Below are 21,089 nucleotides of genomic sequence, written 5' to 3' on the forward strand. Positions count from 1 at the left end.
GACTGGCTTCTTTGGCCTTCTGCTGTTGATGCCTCGTGCTGCCGTTGAAGAGTTCAGCGACGTTTGTGGTGAGCCAGGTGACGGCGCTGTGGATGCGGGCGACAGCGATCTGGATGTTGTTCAAGTCGCCGTCCTCATCGGGAGCCGAAAGGTTGTCACAGCTGAAGGAGCTGAGCAGCAGAGCCAGGAAGAGATTCAGCACCTGGTGACAGTCAGATCGGATGCATGCATTAGATTTATGTATACATGTACAATTATTTGCAACCTAGTAAATCACAAGTTCCATGATGGGTGATAGGTGCCCAGACTGCAGTTATAGTTTGTGAAACTAACTTGCTTTTAGTTAATAGCCTCAATATCTTTTATAGTTTATAGAGTGAGTATGTGCACATTGTTTCCTCTTACTGTACAGTATAACGGCATCAAGCTGTCTCTACAAAGCTGAATGTAGTCTTCAAGCTGAGTGACAAGTGAGTGACGTGACATCACCACTTGTTTTGTCAACATTGCACAATCCTGCATTGTTAGTGCAGGAGGATGTATCGGATAAACCTGGATACAATCAGGATGTATCCCATACATCCTGGATACATTGTATCCAGTCACGCCCAGATACATATGGCTTTTAGCTGCACCAGGAACCGACATTTTCAACTGTCCTACTCCCGAGTAATCTACTATTTTAGCGAGCAGCTGCATCTACTGTAGCATAACTCAGCATACAGTAACTCTTGAGTGTGTATATGTGTGTGTGTGTGTGTGTGTGTGTGTGTGTGTGTGTGTGTGTGTGTGTGTGTGTGTGTGTGTGTGTGTGTGTGTGTGTGTGTGTGTGTGTGTGTGTGTGTGTGTGTGTGTGTGTGTGTGTGTGTGTGTGTGTGTGTGTGTGTGTGTGTGTGAGATGTGCGCAGTTGGTAGGGGTCATCTTTGGGCCGGGCCCGAGATGGGGAGCATGAGCAGATGATTAGTGATAAATGCCCTTCAACCTTCTCGCCAAGCATCCTGGATAATCCCTGGGATAAAAAACAGCTTTCACATGAGTCATGTGCAGAGGAGGTCTCTGTCCATCAAACTCCATAAGGAGCACGGCTGTGATCCGCTCTTTCCCCTAACGAGGCAATCAAGTCACCATAGGTGCCTGTGTGCTCGTAATTATTGCTCACAGTTTGAGGGAATGTTTTTTTTACAACTACATTACGGTGGATATTGTCAGGAGATAATCTATGAGATGATGCCATTATCAAACCACAGATGGATTAGTTTGAATAATAGATCTGCATTAAAGACATAATCTGTAATCAGACCTGCAAAGAACATAGAATAATATGTCAGGTTTAAAACATGGCAGAGCATGTGATTAATGTGGGACAAAGTAGCATCTAGTGGCAGTGAGAGGAGAAGGCATGCAGGGAGACATACTGTATCCAACAGGAGGTCCACTCTCATGGACCCCACTCTTTTAAAGCCTGAGTGACCAGGTTGTGTAACAGAACTGATCATGCCCACTGTCCATATTTCAGTGTCTTGCACAGTAAAGCCAGTGACTGATAGCACCGCTCCTCTCTGTTGTTTCTTAGATTACACACAATTCTTGCAGATTCATGTTAGAGAAGGCAACACCTATAGTTGAATACTTGTGCTGTAAAAACAAGCTTCGCTGAATAAAACACTGACTCAGGGTGTTTGGGGTCGGACAGAGGGCACTGATGTTATTTTATCATGCTGTGATAGAGGGCATTTTACATGATGGAATTTCTGTTTGGTTTGGCAACTTAAAATCTCAAATAAACAAACTGGTTCATACTGCAATGAAAGTGATGGGGTGAGAGAGCATCCCACACTCCAAATGCTTTTTGAGAAAACTGTAATCAAACAAGCTAGGAAAATCATTGCTGACCCCTCCCATGTCTTGTATTCAGAAAACAAATTGCTCCCATCTGGCAGACGCTACAGAGTTCCAAATAGAGTCTCCTAAACTCAGGTCATAAACAATGTTGAACGAATGAATGAATGCACTTTAAACTGTATGTTTGCACTTCTGTGCTATGCACTTCTTTTTCTTTTGTTTTTGCTTAACTGTTGTACTCATTGCAGCCTGTATGTCCAAGACAAATTTCCCTTGGGACAAATAAAATCATCTTGAATCTTGATCATGGTATGAAATGTTGCAACTGCTGGCTGTCTGAGATTTAATCCATTCTCATTCATGTTAGCTTCCAGGACACAGCTGGTCCGGACAACAAATCACCATATGGGTGGACCAACCAATATACTCTTGCTGTGGTGCCAAGTGACAACAGTTGTGTATAAACAGATATAGTTAGCATTAGCAATGATATATAGAAGCTTTGTTCTATGTTATATGAACATAACACAAAGTCTGTAATGATAGCCTTGGCTGATCTACGTATGTAGAGTACTCAGTGCTTAGGTCATAATTTCACCAAGAAGGCTTACTGTAATTCATTAGCAGTGGATAAAGCATTCAGCCCTGTGGGAGGTAAAGCCGCTCCAGCCCATTGTGTATCTGCTGTGACTACACTTTGCATCACAGCATGCGATATGACATTGGAGGGAGAACAGATGGTTTCTATGTTGTCCAGACTACATCTGGACAACATAGTCAGCTAATGCTAATATGCAAGACAGTCACTGAGAGTCTGTGACACAAGCATTTGTTTTCAGTTACTGGCAGGTGTTCAAGAACCCCGGAGGAAAAATCCACAAATCAGAATTCATCAATATGAGACACCAATCGATTTTCCACACAGTTCCCATCCTCATGATATGGAATCACCAATCCTCATTGGTGCAATGTAATCCCTGATTACGCATGACATCATCATTTGGACCTGATAGCAGGTCACAGTTGGCTGCATTTGTGTGTACAGGTCAGGGCATCCTCTGTATGCAGACCTCCTGATGTCATATAATGTTGATAAATTAGCGATATTGAAATATATACAAGTCTCAAATGTTGTACTCACCACCAAGTTCCCTATGACCATGACCAGCATGAACACCAGGATACAGATGGGCTGCCCGGCCACTTCCATACAATCCCACATAGTCTCGATCCACTCGCCGCACAGCACCCGGAACACAATCAGGAAGGAGTGGAAGAAGTCCTTCATGTGCCAGCGGGGCAGCTGACAGTCCATGGAGATCTTACACACACAGTCCTGGTAGTTCTTGCCAAAGAGCTGCATGCCCACCACAGCGAAGATGAAGACAATGATGGCCAACACCAGCGTCAAGTTGCCCAGGGCGCCAACCGAGTTACCGATGATCTTGATGAGTGTGTTGAGGGTGGGCCAGGACTTTGCCAGCTTGAAGACTCTTAACTGATGAAGGGAGAGAGATGAAGAAAAAAATGAATGATCCTGCTCTTTCATAAGAAACTGGACTATGAGACATTCTAGACCTATGTCTGCATTGAAACCTTCAAATGAAGAAACTTATGGGTCTGTTTTAAGTTTTCTGAAGAATGATTTCAAGGCTCATTGTCAAAGTTTTAAACAACATCAATGGAATGTTAAACATACCCGTCATTTTACATGAAATCAAATAAAATCACAGTGAGTGTTAATGGTTCCCATTACCAATCTGAAGGAGCGCAGGACAGACAGACCCTCTACATTGGAGAGGCCCAACTCCATCAGACTGAGGCAAACTATGATGCCATCAAAGATGTTCCAGCCCTGCTGGAAGTAGTAGTATGGGTTGAGGGCGATCACCTTCAGCACCATCTCCGCTGTAAAGATTCCTGTGAACACCTGGAATAGACACAGATCAAATAAATAAATAAATAAATAAATAAATAAACAAACAAACAAACAAAAGAAGAAAACTCTTCTCTGCCAGGCAATTCTTATGGACAGCTTCCAAAATTTTCACCCTTGGGGGGTGGAAAAAAGAATTTAGCTCTCTTGGAGAAACATGAAATAAATACATAATTATTAAAAGTATTTATATATTTAAGCGGAGCTGCAATTCCACTCCATAATAGTGAGGAGGATAGACAGAAAATGAGGAGAGAGAAGGAAAGACCACATTGTTTGAACACACATGCAATGGTACATGTTTACCAGAAGCATACTACATTGAACCCAGTAGATATTACAATCTTATATGCATGAGAACTCTAATCCTGAAATCGAAAAATGTTGCTTCCCATGTGTTTGATTAGGAAACTTGAAGACACCGGCAGGCTTTCTACTTTACCAGTAGGGGGAGATGTCAAAATACAAATGAACCTTCTACAGAGGTTCAACATAATATTAAATAGAGTAGTGTGCCTTGCTCGCAAGACAACTGGTGCCAACCTGCCGGCTCTAGAAGAGCTTTATAGCTCTAGACTTCTGTCCCGTGCCTCCAGTATTGTCAGACAGGGACCCTGCAGGTCATCCGGCCGCCAGCTTCTTTAATCTACTTCCCCTGGGCAGACGCTACCGCTCTATGAAATGCCCCACCACTCGCTTTGTCAAGAGCTTCTTCCCAAGCGCAGTGCATAGACTAAATGATAATACCAAGTGTTAAATGTCTGAAATACTGACTCTATAGGCACTTTACTTTGTGCACATTATTTCCCTGCACTTTATATCTGAGCCAGTTGATTTGTGCCTATCTAGAAGTGTATTTGTCTCTTTTATTCTTTTTTCTCTTTTATACAACACATTTTTATAACTTGTCAGTGTGATTTGTTATGTATGTGTTATGTTTTTAGGCTCCTTGCACCCCAATTCCAATGCAGTTTACTGCAAATGGCAAATAAAATGACTCTGACTCATTTGAAGCAATTATCTCCACGTCTTGCTCAGCATAACCAGGGAGAAAACACGTGCGCACGTGCGCACGTGCGCGCGCGCACACACACACACACACACACACACACACACACACACACACACACACACACATGCACACGCACACATGCACACACAACGAAACGCTGCCTGATATAGAAATACCTTATCTGAATGGTGTGTTCTTATGCCATTCCTCTTTCCTGTGTTGGTTTACTGCCTTTTTAATGATGCTTTCAGCCCACTCATGTGCTGTCCAGTAGCACTTAAGAGCAAGATTGTGTTAACCCCGTATCCTGGAAACCTGCTCATTGCTATCGTATCCCCTGCCATAAAAACCCTTACCAGATTGCCCACTGAGAGCATCCCGTTGAACTCGTCAGTCATGGGGTAGTGCTCCAGGGCCATAAAGAGGGTGTTCAGGACAATACATATGGTGATGCCCAGATCCAGGAAGGGATCCATCACCATGCACTTCACCCACCCCTTCAGCTTCATCCACCAGGGGCAGCAGTCCCATATCAGGTACTTCTTGGCAAATGTATACCAACAGGGATGGCACTTCTGCCTCGACTCCTCCAGCTCTGCAAAGACAGACCCAGGTAGGTTCGGCATGCACTTTCATCTGTTTGTTTTCTCTGTATCTTAACCTGAAGTCCATGCATGTATGACTCAGGCTTTTGTGCAAACCCTGCCTGATTTAATCCATTTAATCGCATTTGTCACATAGTGACCATAAAAGACCTTTTCAGTTATAAGGCTCTAAAAATGTTACTGCATGATGTATCAATGCATTTCCAGCAAATATTTAAATATTAAAGGGTCTCAATGAAATATGTGCAGTGTCACATATTTAGTGTGAATTGTCACGTGACCAGAGCTGTTTACTTCCTGGTTGCACGAGAAGAAGAGGATGGCTGCATCAAAGCTCCCAAACTAAAGGTTATTAAGTAGTGGATTTTTACAGATGATGTGAGTGAGGTATACTGATGACAGGATATGATATGAAGTCTCTCAGCATTGGTATTTTGCAAATAAATGCAATAAAAAACAACAGCTGACCTCTGAAATGACTTTCACCATCCATGGCATCAGTGAAGAAGCTGACAGAGCTCATCCCTCTTATCCTGTGAATTGGAGGAGGCCATGCCACTGTGAGGGGAAGCTGGAGAGCAGGCCTGGGGGTGTCAAGCACACAGGTGGGCTCCTGGGACACAAGCAAGGGGAAAAACCCAGACTAAGTCAAGCAAAGGGACACACACAAAATAGACAGTTATGGATTCAAATTTGAGTGCCAAGAGATAGCTGTGAACAAGTGTGTGTGTTTGAGTTTGACAACACTACATCCCAATAAGAGTACAAATGTCCCTCTTGTAGGCTTTTCTCAGTTGATCACAGACGGGCATCCGTCACTCACCGTGTCCTCCTTGACCTTCTCCATGCTGCAGGCGGGCATGGAGGTGGGGGTGTTCAGGCCCACGGTGGTGACTCCGTTCTGGTCTAGGGAGATGTTGAGTCGGCCGTTGATGTTGAGGCTGGGGGTGAAGACTTGGGAGCAGTGGCTCCACACACTCCCCGTCCTCCTCCTCTTCCAGGGAGTGACCGTCGAATTGGCCCGGCTCCTCACGGCGTCCCCGTAAATGCTGTGCTCGTCGTCCGCGAAGTCGGCCAACGAGTTGTTACGTACCCGGAAGGAGCTGAAGATGCTGATCTGGCTTCCTCGCCGGGTGCTGAGTGGGTGGGAGGAGAGCGTGGCCAGGAGCGGGTGGATGGGCAGGGGAGACAGAGGAGGCTACAAAGACACAGAGGACACAGTAGGTCAGGAACAGTAAAGACTGACGGCAAGGTTTAGGCTTCAGAGCGTTGAGCAGCGTACCATCGGCTTGTCCAAAGGGTCAAACTTGTCTTCAGCGACCTCCTCCGCTGTCTCCTCCGATAACGACGCCCTGTGAGATCTCATCCTTCTGCTGCTGCTTCGCCGTATACTGCCCGGCCCCGTCTTCAGGCAGAACGGAGACAACTCGGGGGACAACACGGAGTCTGTCTCCTGCGCCTGTCTTCTTGCTGCCAACTTCACACAGAAAGACATGATGTTCAAAGTAATAGCTTCCCATTTCTTGTGTTCGACGTAAGTTTGAGTTTGAAAATAAAATTGTATTGTCGTTGTATCCTTGCTGGGTGTTCTGCTAAAAGACTGCACCTACTCTTTGCTCTCTGCGGAGGTGCTCCATGGCCAGCTGAAACTCCCTCTCTTTCTGCCAGGCCTCAGCGATGGTTGCCTGATTCTGCTCCTCATAGGCCATGGCCACTACAGCCAGGATCAAGTTGACCAGGTAGAAGGAGCCCAGGAAGATCACCAGCACAAAGAACACCATGTAGGTCTTCCCCGCTGAGCGCAGAGTCTGAAGCAGTAGACATAACATCAGTACCAGCAAATTCACATATTTCAGCGTGCATTTGAAATTGTATTCTACTTTTGTATATCAATTACTTAAATGAATGAGGAATAAAGGATCAGGTATGGACCATTATTCAGTGACATGACAATTAGCTGCTCCCAGCAGTTGGAATGAGTCGCAAAAGACTTTGAAACTGGACAAAATTATCTCCCTCACCACTTCTAAGGACCCTATTGCAGAGTTGTTCACACAGACAAACACACACGCATGCACGCACGCACGCACGCACGCAAACACGCACGCACGCACGCACGCACGCACGCACGCACGCACGCACGCACACACACACACACACACACACACACACACACACACACACACACACACACACCTGCAACTGTCCCCCAGCCTTTTAACTTACAATTAAATGTGTCTGTTCTGCTTCATGACTTGTAATTTTATTTGGTTTGCTTGATGTGTGCGTTGATTATTTCCTCATTCTCATAGCTACTGTGTGGGGTTTCTCTGCCTCTGTGATATATGTATTTGTGTGTCTCATAATCTGGATTGTGGATTGTTCCTTGTTTAGTTTCTTTTGCATGCCCCTCCCCTTTACCCTTCAAGAGGTATTTTTGTCCTCTTGCCAGGCCTCAGTGTAAATAAGAATTTGTTCTTAATTGACCTGCCTCGTTAAAGGTTAAATGAAAATAAAAATGTGTAATTGAAATGTGGGTATGTGATAGAAACATGATGGCAAAATTGCACCTGGTGAAAGAGCTCTTCCCAGTAGTCTTGTGTCATGAGTCGGAAAAGGGCCAGAAAGGCCCAGCCAAAGGTGTCAAAACTGGTGTAGCCATAGTTCGGATTCCTCCCCACTTTTAGGCAGTCAAATCCCTCGGGACACCTCCTACATGCACACACAGAAAACAGCTGATTTAAAATGTCAAAAGTAGAGCAAAAGGGACTGATAAACAAAAGGCTGTGCACAATTAAATCAAAAAGCAGCTGGGACAGATATAGCAGTGGCAGCGTGCATCTGCTTTCAGAGTTACACAAATCTCTAGTATCTACACGTAGCCCTCTGAGTCCACAGGGGAGAGGCGTGGATGAGTCAGTAAGTACACGCGCTGGTATCGTCACGTTATTTCAACTGAAGAGGGCAACTGAAATTCATTGCAGGCAGCAGCACTAGAATCCATTGGAGCAAAAGGGATTACTCTGAGCCAGATGGATATCAAGTAAAAAAATGTCAGCTTGATGCCTCGATCCATCTCTGATCGTTATTGTCAGCATAGTGGCATTACAGCAAATATTTTAGTCCAGTGGCTGAGAACAAGCTGGACTGCCAATCTGAGTGCAGACTAATTTTGTAATGGCAGGGAAACAGCTGGGCGGGAGCATGTCGCTGTGAGAACAGCTGTAGATGTCACCACAGGCAGGCAGCCAGGCAGCAGGCAGCAGGCAGGCAGGCAGCAGGCAGGGATGATCACTAATACAGTGGGGACAGCCAGGGGAGGCTGGGCAAGGCGGGCGGCACCCTGCTTATCTCACCTCTCTCAAACACTCCTCACCCAACAAGTCACTCACACCTCCCCTCTATCAGTGTTTAACTGGCAACAAGACTAGGTCGAACCTATACGAGGGATCAGCGTGACATCACGACACGGCAAAACACCTGGAACCGCGGCAGTTAACTAGTATGAGTCGTGCCGAACAAACATTAATATCTAAAAAACTATACATCACATCACTTATATTTTGAGTGAGAGCAGAAGTAGCTCAAGAGTTTGATGTATAATGCATGTCGTGTTAAAGTTGTGTGAACTGTCGCAGACTCGCAGTTTTTAAAATGTAAACAGGGTCAGCTGACTAGAGTCAGACGCTCAAGCTCACGCTCCATAGGTTCCCATTGCCATTTCCACCAGTGATGCCGTTTGTTTACAAAAATGCTGATCGGCTGATCCCTCGTATATGGCTGGACAGTGTGTGCTATTTATGCTATTATATTATACTTTTATATTATTAAACTTCTCTAACCATTTATGTTCCTCTGCACAGCCCAAGACAGCATTATTCTCAAATTCTTCTCAAAAGTGACACAAATCTACGCTTTAACGCTGAAGGCAAAACCGCCCCACTTCCTGCCACATCCTCGCTGACTCTATAGCTAGCTTGACACAGCTAACGGGGACAGCACGGTCCAGCCGGACAGCCCAGAGCCGAGGCTGCTACAGCAAACAGCAATAAAGCTACTCGGCCCCCATGTCGTTTTGCTGTCACGGTATGTCCTAAATACAGCGTAAATGCAGCATTGTAACCCCATTTGTTTATGTGACTCTTGTTAGCCAGCCAGCTATCTAGCTGCACGCTACTGGCAGCACTGTCTGAGGCTGGTTGGCTAGGTAACTGACTCCCGTCCTGTTTGGTCGGGAGACCGCGCATGCACCAACCCAGTCTGGGTGTGCCATGTGGCATGGCAAACCAATGGTGTACCTTCATCACTCAGTGACTCACTCACTCGGCGACTTTCGCATTTCTAGGGCTGGCCGCCCTACATACACAGAACTAGCTGACATTGCAGTTATTGTTTTAACATCTGTAGAAGGTTGCAGCTGTAGTGCTCGGCACTCACGAGTTAACCTATTCTTATTTATTCAGGGCAAAAAGAAACAAACGCGTTTCAGCCATAAGACACTGATGATGGCTGATGAGGTACTTTTAGGGCTAAAGTTTGCTTTGTGCACACATGTTATGCTCACCTATCATGCAGTAGCACGACAAATTGACTCGATGCATGTAATGAGGTGGTTGCTAATCTTATTACTCCACCGGTAGCTCATGCTGTAATTTCTACGGGCATTTGAATGTGAGGCATGTCATGCAATGGGATATTGCTATAAAAACAAGGCACCTGTTAGGCTAAATGACGTGCTAGTGCTACTAGAGGTTTCCATAGTAACTGTGCCCTGGAGACTGCTGTTGCATTGTGTACATCCTGAGTTAGGCTCCTCCAGGAGAGCTGCTCACTGTGGGATTTCCCTCCACAGCCTCAGTGATGTTTACACTGAGAATGCCATACTGTGTGGCCACCCCAATGTTTTTCTTTTTCTCTGTACACCCTACAATGTATGTATTACAATGTATTAACATTTTCGCCATCTCTTAAGCACTTCCTGAAAACAAAAGCTATTTCTGAGACAATTAAATCCTACACCAATCCTCCCCCAAAACTGCTGAATATTGCTGTGCCTGTATTCATAATAATAATAATCATCATCATCATTATATAATAATAATAATAATAATAATAATAAATAATGATATTAATACAATAGTTTCTTTTCTTAAGCTTTCATAAAAGACAAACATCATCTGAGGTCATGAAAAGCCACACAGAGGCTATGTACTTTCATTCAGCCTTTGTCAGATTGCTTTATAGGTGGAGTCCATTTGAGAGTATCAGTCTGGGCTGGGTAAGAGGTTTGGGAACATCACCATACAATTCTGATGCACTTTGAAGTTTGAACGGATGTTTATGAAGACTAAAACATTTAAATTATTTACTTTTACAGTGTACCATGAAGTGCTTCCACTTTGTGTAACAGGACAGCAGACAGCATCTGTCAAATGCAGCAAGGGATATTCGGATTTAATCCTAAACCATTTAAATTTTATGGAGTGTGGGGGCTGGGCCTTTATATCCCTGCAGGAAGCTGGTCAAGGGCAAAAGTCGAAACTGTCTATAGAGCTGAACAGGCACATGACATTTCTTGCCCCGGAAGTGAGTTCCTCCTTTCATTTCTCATAGACATTTCGAAAAATCCTTATATAACGAGTTTTAAGGCTGGAACAAAGCCAACCCGATGTTTATATTAATATTAATATTAATATTAATATTAATATTAATATTAATATTAATATTAATAGCGCCAAATATAATAAAACACACAAAAGAAAGATTGTGAATTTTTGTTTTTGTTTTTGAAAATAGTTTAATTGAAATTAAAACACCCATATATGCCGGAAATTTGGCACCTGGCCGGAGGTCTTTAAGCCCTATAAAACCCATTAGACTGACAAAACTATTAAAATTCTGATGTGAATGACACTGGATGTGGAGCATGAGTATCCATGCTCTACATTGATAGAGCTCCTCAAAAGCCAGAAATACAACAAATAAGAAAACATCAAATTGCAGCAATTTGCAGGTAAACTCTGGACAGCTGGATGAGTCAAATCGGAGGTAGTCTGATTTTACTGACCTATTTCAATGAGTTTAATGATGTAATCCCTCCAATCCTCTTTTCCCTCTGACTTGAACACAAATTATTGAATCAGATTTTCCTTTTTGGGAGATTAGGATCATGTTTTGGGAAGAAGATGAACAACTACAGAGTTTGCTGTGCTCTGATGTCTGCAAAAAATGAGTAACTACTTCCAATGTGTCTATGCTTTTTCCATTAAACCTGCATGAGAAAACCTGATGAAGGTCTAAGGACCGAAACGTTGTTTTCTATCTAAATAAAGTTTTTGCAAATAAAGGACAGTATGCAGGAATCCTCTTTTCTCATGCCAATGGACTTTTCCTCCTACGCACCTGTCCACAAGAAACTGAAGGTGTGCATTAGCTTCTACTATCCATTAAATCATTAAAATATGGTACTATAATTCTACCTTAATCCCATTGCTAAAAAGTCTCATAAGAAAAGTAAACCATATGCAGTTCTTTCCTACACGCCCTGAAGAAGGCCCTGCGAGCACCTGTCGGCACCTCGGCTGTGTTATTTTGAACTCAGATATGCCCTAGAAAATAAAGGCTTTTTAACCTTTAAACCTTGACTCTGTGTGAGTTTAGTGCCTGAAGAAAGATGCTGCTTATTCATCTGGACCATGTGCAGCAGGCTTTGATATTAGCAATACAAACTCAACTTCCCTACCAAAGCTGCAACTTCCCTACCAAAGGTGTACTCCACCAAAAATCAATGCTGATTTATTTATTTTGCACATGATTTCACACATATCCAAAATCTGTGAACAGTTTTGCAGGCATTCATTTATAGTTTGACAGCTACTGAGAGTTGATTTGAGTTCAGTTGTGGACCAGTGGGGTTATTTGTGCACAAATGACATCACTGGTCCACAACTTAACTCAAATCAACTCTGAATAACAGTCAACCTAAATGAATGCCTGCAAAGCTGCTTACAGGTTTTGGATACAGTATGTGTGAAATCATGTGCAAAATAAATCAGCATTGATTTTCAGTGGAGTACTCCATTACTATCTTCTTTTTCTGTTATTTGTGATCATCTATTATCTTATGGTATATAAAGAACACCTAATGTAAGAGTCATTTGTTGAAACCATAGGATTTGAGAATCACACAGATGGATATTTAGTTCACTATACAGTAACCCTTGAACTGAGCCTGACCCAGTCATCCTGTTGTGCTTGTTTCAAAAGCATTTGGATTCATAGGATTAATCAGTGTGTAGGCTGAGGAGCAATGTTTGGATGGTTTCATACTATGCCTTAGATTGGGAACAAAGTCCATCACTCCACTGATAAAATATCATCTATGCATCACGCCTACGCTTTTCTGATGTCTCAATTGAAAAGGCTAGATGCTTTTTTGTATGAAAATGAAATCAGCAGGTGTCTTCACCAGATAGGGGTTTTATGTTGGAAGCAATTCTGGTGCAGTACCAAGGCCGCAGAGCTCCAAGACATCAGGGCAGTACCTCGTTCCAACAATAACAGAATATCCATCTGAGGTGATCCTGTCTGCGTCGCTGAACATATTCGTGACATGGAGCTTTTGAGATGATGAAATCTCAAAAGACCCCCCCCCCCCCCCCCCCTCTCCCCCAGCTGGCAACTCCATGTTTCACAGTAGAGGGTTCCAGCGGAGCCAGGCCGATTAACCTCACCACATGTCATCTTGTGTACAGCCTCTCTCACGCTACACCCCTCCCTCTGATGAGATGCCTCTATACATGTCATCTCTAAGTCGCAGATTGAAAATATGAAGCTGAAAGCACATCATATAATATTGCAGTATCTGTTGTTGTTTTTTGTTCTAGAAACCCATTTGTGCTGAGTTCTTTGTTAAAACACATGCTCTAGCCACTGTATCCAATTATACAGATGACACGCACCGGATCAAAAGCCATTAGATGCTAAACATTTTATTGCGTAATGCCCTGCACATGATTATCAAGCATACGGGACTCGGTAGGCAGGATTACTTACCCTGCATCACCTCCATATCCACATATTAAGGCATCCTTTGCTCCTTCAATTTTGTAAAAATTATCTGAAGAGAAGGGAAGAAAAAATAAAGGAGTTAAATTGATTCTACTCACTTTGTTGCTTTATTCAGAAGGCAACTTGCAACTTGTGAAATAGGTCAAATTTGCCCTGATTGTGGTGGCTATTGTCGGGGATTGCCTCAGGGAGAGCATTGTCCTAGCCTGTTTAAGTAGGATGAATCTTACAATTTTGTTTGAAAGAAAATGTTTCTGTAAATAAAAAATATGGCATGTTTTACATAACCTAACTTGAAGTAGTCTTCTTATTTTGCCTAGTGAATGTGTACATTTTGAAAAGCATTATATTACATCTGCCTCTGCCAGGGGTCCATCACGATAAGAGTACCGGTAGGTACAATAATGTGTTAACTCCACTACAGGAGAGACTTGATGTTCTCTGAAATTAGGTGGAAATGTGTGCAAAATGTGTACATATATCTGTATCGGCAATCGATACAGATATAATATCGGCATATCGGTCAAAAATCCAATATTGTGCATCCATAGTTCGTGGCAGTGGACTGACCTTCGTTGGTGAGGAAGTCGGCCCTGGAGCTCCAAGTTCTGTTGTTGCAGATGAAGGTTTCGTTGGGGCTGTAAGAGGAGTTGAGGCAGTGTGAGAGGCTGCGGACGCACTTCTGTCGCAGGATCCCCATGAAGAGCTGCAGGCCGATGAGAGCGAACACGCTGAGACAGAAGACGGTCAGGATCATCACGTCTGCCAGCTTCTTCACAGACTGGATGAGAGCGCCCACTATGGTCTTCAGACCTAGATGGAGGAGACAGATATTTTAGGAACACTGTGGGTAGTGCAGCGGGAGATTTCCTGCGATCTTGGAAAGGACGATTCAATATTCTCTCAATAGTCTTAAACATGGCTGAAAACCTCTTGGCCACCTTCGCCATTCGTTTACCACTGACTAGCAACATGGAAGAGACACAAAAGAGGAAATTCCCGTGTGTATCATGGACCAGGAGATGAGCACTTCAGACACTCCAGATGAATCTCACAAAATTCTCTTCTTACCTGGGATAACCGAGATGGTTTTCAGTGCCCGTAGTACTCTGAAAGTTCTTAATGCAGAGACGTTTCCCAGGTCTACAAATTCTGTCACATATCTGGAATTTAACAGAGAAAGATTTATTCAGTTTTGCAAAGACATTTATCAAAGTATACACATTGGGACAACAAATAATTATTCTTTCGGCATCACTTATATATCCTGGGGTTCAATATATTACAGACATTTTGGGTATCCACTGAAGGCCTTTTTATGGATAAAGTTTTTGTTTCATTCAGTCATCAGTTAATTTCATGATGATTTAAAGACTGAGCCAAAAAGTGTTACAATCTGGTATCACACATGAAACATGTGAATGACTTTATTATTGAGGCATTTTTTTATTAATCCAAGTTGTGAAAGAATGCTGTCAAACAGCTCGTCTGTTAGCTCCACATTTCTTTTGCACTGCTGTTGCTGGTCGGACTGTAAACACAGGAAGAACCGGATACAGCAGTCGGTAAAGGGGCATAGCCAAGATCCTCAGCATTGAGTTCCAGTTATTCAGGTATTGAAACGAGCTTGCCCCCAGACTGAGGTTACTTTTTATTTAACCTATGGATTCCCAGATTGAAGCAGCATAAATAGGTCACCTGTCTAATCCACCACCTGCATCATGGGCACTGAGTCACGGCACAGAGATCTATGACCTCCACAATAGGCTTATAGGTCATGGTGTTTCAAATCATCACTGAGGACAACTGGCCATGGTCACTTTGAAATTACTAGGGATGGACATTTCATCTGCCCATCTACTCATTTCAGGCTTGAGCAAAAAATGACAAGACAAGACAGAAACTGAAGACTGACCTGAACATTTAATAATACAACATTGATTTAACAGCCACATAGGAAAGGGCCTGTTTTTATGTACAGTATGCAGTTCAGATGTTTCTCTGGTAGCTGCCACATATGCATCAGCAAAATGTAGCCACTTAGCTAATAGGGGTGGGAGAAAAAATCGATTCACCTAAGTATCGCGATTTTTAATGTCACGATTTTTTGGATCGATCTTTTATTCCAGAATCGATAATCGCAAATTATTTTTTTTTTTTTTTTTTTTTTTTTGGTGCTTGCAGTCAGGCCACTCACTGAACAGCAGGCTAGGCGCCGCCTACTGGTTTACTAGTGGTTTTATTACTTTATTAGTTAGTCTGAAGTAATAATTACACTTCAGGGTTAAAGTGGGTGCATCTCATTGTAAAATTGGACTTCAAACGGCCCAAATCTGGCTTCAAACGGCCCAAATTTCACGCGCGTTGGCCCATATCGGCCTGGCCTGCTTGGTATCTAATGCCCGGCCTGAATTATGATCCCAGTCCGCCCCTGTTTTTAACTATATCGCCCAGCCCTACTCATGATATATAATATACAGTCTCTAGTGTATGATTCAACTTTTCCCATGTTCTAATCTAGTGTAAAAAAGCAAACAAACTGAAAAAATAAAAGAAAAAAATAAACAAAAATCGCAATAAATCGTAATATCGAATCGCAATAATCGTAGAATCGCAATAATCGTGAATCGCAATATATATCGAATCGGCACCAAAGTATCGTGATAGTATCGAATCGGGAGATAAGTGAATCGGCACAGCCCTATTAGCTAATGCTAAGTAAATGTGAGTCACAGATGCTGCTGCATGATAATTTATAATGCATTACCAAATTTTCTTGCATTAGGGGCCTCTGGGTAGTGTAGAGGTATAGCACTTGTCTAGATGGCTACCACCACGCGGAGACCCGGGTTCAATTCCTTGAACCCGGGTCAGACATTCCTACACACACAATTGCGGGTGGGAAGCCGGTGGAGTCCCGGTCGCTGCACTAGCGCCTCCTCTGGTCGGTTGGGGCGCCTGTTCGGGGGGGGAGTGGAACTGGGGGGGAATAGCATGATTCTTCCACGCACTACATCCTGCCGGTGCAGTGGCTGCCACAATTTAAGGCTACATTTAGCCTTTATTTGTATGGCTGTAACTAGAGGAACACACCGTACATTCCAGTCCCACCTAGTTTTTAGATGACTTTACAGGGTAGAGAACCGAATATTTAATAGAAAATAAGAATCATCAAGTAAAGTATTGATGCAGTGATGGTGACAACATCGGTCTGCTTAATTGTGAATCACACACATTTACACACATTTCAGAGAACATTTATTCTCATTTATATCCACTAAATTCTAAAAGTCTGATTCAATGCATTGTCACAAAAATAACTCCTGAGCTGTCACATTGCAATAATTTACTCCCCTTCAAATAACATACAATAATGACTTTACTAAAGACTGTAGTGTCTACAGTAGACATTACAATACAAAGAGTACAAAGCAAAGTGAAGGCAGCCAGCATACAAATAAAAATGACCCCTTTACAAAAGTTTACTGTAGCAACTAATAGGATAAGCAACTGTTACTTACGCCATGACGATGACAGTGAAATCCAGCCAGTTCCATGGGTCTCTCAAGAAGGTGAACGGTCCAACACAGAATCCTCTCGCTAACATCTTTATTATGGACTCGAAAGAGTAAATGCCCGTGAATGTATACCTGGAAAATATTTTGTGGAGAAGAAAAATGCAGTGTTAGCGCTGAAGGAAATTATGCACAACAATTGCAAGAATTCAGAATCAATTTCAAAAATCACAATCAAAATCACTAAAAAGGAGTGAAATCGGACTGAAAACAAGGCACAAAAAATTAAGCATTGTGCAAGCATTCTCAGTCCAGAATTCTCTGAATATAGGAGACAAAATATTATACTTGGGCAGTTATAAATACAATAGAAAGTATGTCTATTATTGTAAATTACACTTGAATTATTAATAAATGTTAGATGTTTTAAATGTTTTTTTTATAGTGTAAAGAGGAAATAAATACCTACAAGTTTCAACGGCTTCATCAAAAGCAAAACCAACATCTAGCAAGTTTGGCCTGATCAAGTAAAACCAAACAGAAATGCAGAAAACTGTGCACAAGACTTCTGTGGACCAGTGCAATATAGGAGCAAATCAGCCATGCCATAGTCCACGTGTTGTTTTTCTGTTTTTCATTTATTAAATTAAATCTGGAATACACAGATTTTTTCCTCCCATTTGTGTGAATGTCTCTCTCCTTGTCAGCGCAGATGGCATGCTGCATGTTAAAGGCATGTTGAAAGCAGTCATTTTCATTCCACGCCACATGCTGTGTTAACATTCACATGTGGCATTCTGAGTGCAGTAATGCATCATACATGCATCATATATTATACTTACATGTCAAATGATTCTCCAATCACGACTGACAAAGCAACAAACCCTGGTCAAACTCAACATTGGAACAGATGTAGCACAGTTTAAATTCCTTTCTCAGACAGATACTTATGCTCAGAGACAACTGAAGACAGCTTATATATACTTACTCTAGGTACTTGGTCCATGGTGCCGGATCAGACATTGCCATGAAACAACAGTTGGTCAATATAGTGCACATTATGAACAGGCTGAACAATGTGAAAATGGGTTAAGGAAAGAGCATTATGAAATATACAATCAGCTTACAGTTATCATACTGTACAATTAGTGCCACAGCAGTTTGGGTCATGTTTTGGTCAGCGAGCCCACAATGTACAAAATAGAGGGGAAGCAACTTTCTTTCAATGAAGATAATCCACAAACATCCATGTGTGCAAAAGGCATTACAACAAAATGGGGATTATAGAAAATCTGCAACAGCAAATTCCATCAAACATTAAACTTGGATAGAGATTTGAGGAAAGTGACACACAGTTTTTGATAGTACAAATTAAAATCCAATCCAAATGATGGTACTTTTTAAAGGATAGTAGGTAACCTACATCCTTGACTGAGAGGATGACAACACCTTTACTGACTGAACCTTTTACGTATATTTTAGAGATAGTTAATTATAGATATATTATTAAATAATTAACTTCTTTAAGGATTGAATTCCAAAATGAACACGAAATGGAGATACAAATGAGATACAGTAGAAAGATTCCTTCCAGATGAACAGTCTGTCTGAGGACTAATAGACAGCTGTCACATTATGTAAAATCTCCCTTCTCTTATTTCATTTAGATTAATAGAGGGATATCAGAGGATTTGGTTTGTGATGCCAGAGAGGAAGATTACAAACCTGGGACTATGGGAAAAATGCAATAGAATATAAATATTATAAATTGGCTTATCTGCCACAATGGGATGCAGAGAGTAGCTGTAATACACTTTTTTGTGACATGAAATTAATATCTTGCATTTTCATAGGGTTTTGTTTTCAACAAAGCTGCCTGACACATAAGACAATCTTCGTGTTAAATCCAGGATATACTGACATTAATACTCACTTTGAAGTGAAACACAATGTAGATGTTGTCAAAAACGTATAAGTGAGGCAAAGCAACACTGTATAACACTGTGAATGTTGATGTATCACTCTCAAGACATATTCTGTATGCGTATACTTCTTACTATTATCTATTTAAAAAAACCTTCATCATCGTCATTTTTCTCATGCCTTTTCCCAGAAAAGGGTAGCAAGCCACTATTACATTATCCCTAATTTCATTAATCTGTTTATCCATCAACTAACTAATTAAAGTGCCATAATGTGATCTAATGCCGACAAAGACAGACTACCCTGGCTTGCTTCCGCCAAACAATGACATCATTATTTTACATAATTTAGGGTATGACCAGTCATTACATCACTAGTGTGTGCAGCTGTGCTCGTGACACAGGCAGTGGCAGGCACAGACACACTGGAAATCAGAAAGGATATGAATGGACTAAAACTTTCATGGCGATTGATCTGATGAGGTGAAACGGCGTAAATATGTAAAGTGCAGAGGTGGCACTGAATCGGAAGATGGCCTTCCCTTTGTTAAGTACTATAAAGGTCTGCAGGGGAAACAGAAAAAAACAACACAAATCATTAGTAACAAAATCACATCTTTCAAACATAATTTATAGCAATCAGTTAATCTATGTATTAAGGCCCAATTATGCTCCATTTTCATACGAAAATAAATGCATCCGTTTCAGTGTAACCGTCACTGCCCACATATACTAATAATACTTCCATGCATCTTTCACGTCGTTATCATGTTAAGCAATACATCCACTAGTGGGGAGTAGAGAGTCAAATGTGTGAGTGTGTGTGTGGTACTGCTCTTCATCCATATTGTACGCTTTCGAGTGCTCGAGTGACATCACTGATGTCATAGACATGATGACATCACAATTGCGCAATTGTGATATCATAGGCATTGTGACATCACTGATGATGTCATAGACATTGTGCCATCATCAGTGACATCACAATTGCTTGAGTGTAACCAAAAACGTGACCAAAATCGCAGAACCCACTTACTCCCTTTTATATAAAAGGATGAATGAAAACGTAGCTCTAAGCAGCAGTTCAACTGCTTCCCAACACTTCCGACACCACTGGAGAGACATTTGCTCTTCTTTGGCCCTTGTATTAGCGCGGCCCCAATTCTAATTACGTGCAGTAAAGCGGTGCTCAGCTTGACTCTGCAGTGGCTGTGAAGTGATTGCGTAACCGCAGTGATGCGGTAGCTGCAGCAGCTCTACCTGTTGGTAGACAGGTTAGTAGTTTGTAGTTTGTTATGCTCCACCTTGATTTCAAGGTCAACTGTGGAGGGTCCGGTAGAGTTTCATCTATTATCAGGTACTTAAGCAGCTTATATTTCATAGGAATTTCCTGGATTGGAATGTAACTAGTGTGTATATACCTGAACCCCCTATGAGCCCTCGCACACCAACACATACGCAGACATATCGACATACAAGTACACCTTCACACTGACTGTCTACATACACAAATATGCACATGCATGTCCATGCTAACTCCCCCCCCCCCCCCCCCACACACACACACAGAAAACCTCACCCTCTGGTTATTGAAGTAGAAAGGATCAATGTCATCCAGTGGTACCCCAACAAGTTCTGCAGGGATGTCACCATAGATGCGTGGGAGCTGCTTGCCTGCCTCCAGGTCGGCCCTGGGTTTGAGCAGCTCCACGTTCCCCAGATCCTCTTGGTAATCCTTGGCATTCTTGGCCTGCTCCTCCGCAATCCGCTGCTCGAGGGCAGCCAAGGATTCGCGAGTGAACCGCCGCAAGCCATCAGGACCCGTTGGTAACAGCAAAGCTGCCATCTTTTCATCCTGATTCTCCTGTACTAGAATCTACTTACAGCTACAGGTGGGGCAGGATGAGTGAGGATAGAGGGGAAAAAACAGAGATGGTACATGAGAGAAAATAAGTAATCTAATTCACTTTTCAATATCTTGGACATAAAAAGATAAAACCTTGTGAAAAAAAAACAAAAAAAAACAGCAACATTCTGTAGCTTCATTGATTGGCATTCTTAGTTGGAATAAGTTCACTACACAGCAGGTCACCAACCAAAATGCTATATTTAGTTAGCACAGAAAATTAAAAGTATCTTTAACACCTTCCAGTGTAAACTTTGTGATTTGACCGTGAATGGAATAA

General features: G+C 42.3%; 1 protein-coding gene across 1 annotated transcript in view; it reads right to left on the reverse strand.

Annotated features, from left to right (window-relative positions):
• Positions 1 to 20,749, reverse strand: part of LOC310796644 (sodium channel protein type 3 subunit alpha-like) — a gene marked incomplete at both ends in the record, with an annotated part of 33,051 nt that extends 12,302 nt beyond the window's left edge. The window contains 16 exons of the mRNA XM_083658873.1: positions 1 to 202; positions 2,985 to 3,341; positions 3,600 to 3,773; positions 5,148 to 5,386; positions 5,883 to 6,006; positions 6,199 to 6,594; positions 6,679 to 6,873; positions 7,007 to 7,204; positions 7,967 to 8,108; positions 13,452 to 13,515; positions 14,037 to 14,279; positions 14,538 to 14,629; positions 16,988 to 17,116; positions 17,970 to 18,050; positions 19,337 to 19,467; positions 20,483 to 20,749. The exon at positions 1 to 202 is cut by the window's left edge and continues 212 nt beyond it. Coding sequence (XP_083514999.1) covers positions 1 to 202; positions 2,985 to 3,341; positions 3,600 to 3,773; positions 5,148 to 5,386; positions 5,883 to 6,006; positions 6,199 to 6,594; positions 6,679 to 6,873; positions 7,007 to 7,204; positions 7,967 to 8,108; positions 13,452 to 13,515; positions 14,037 to 14,279; positions 14,538 to 14,629; positions 16,988 to 17,116; positions 17,970 to 18,050; positions 19,337 to 19,467; positions 20,483 to 20,749 — 3,034 coding nt within the window. The remainder of the gene's footprint in view (positions 203 to 2,984; positions 3,342 to 3,599; positions 3,774 to 5,147; positions 5,387 to 5,882; positions 6,007 to 6,198; positions 6,595 to 6,678; positions 6,874 to 7,006; positions 7,205 to 7,966; positions 8,109 to 13,451; positions 13,516 to 14,036; positions 14,280 to 14,537; positions 14,630 to 16,987; positions 17,117 to 17,969; positions 18,051 to 19,336; positions 19,468 to 20,482) is intronic.
• Positions 20,750 to 21,089: the final 340 nt, after the last annotated feature.

Source organism: Poromitra crassiceps (assembly GCF_964638095.1).
Source record: "Poromitra crassiceps genome assembly, chromosome: 23".
NCBI lineage: Eukaryota > Metazoa > Chordata > Actinopteri > Beryciformes > Melamphaidae > Poromitra > Poromitra crassiceps.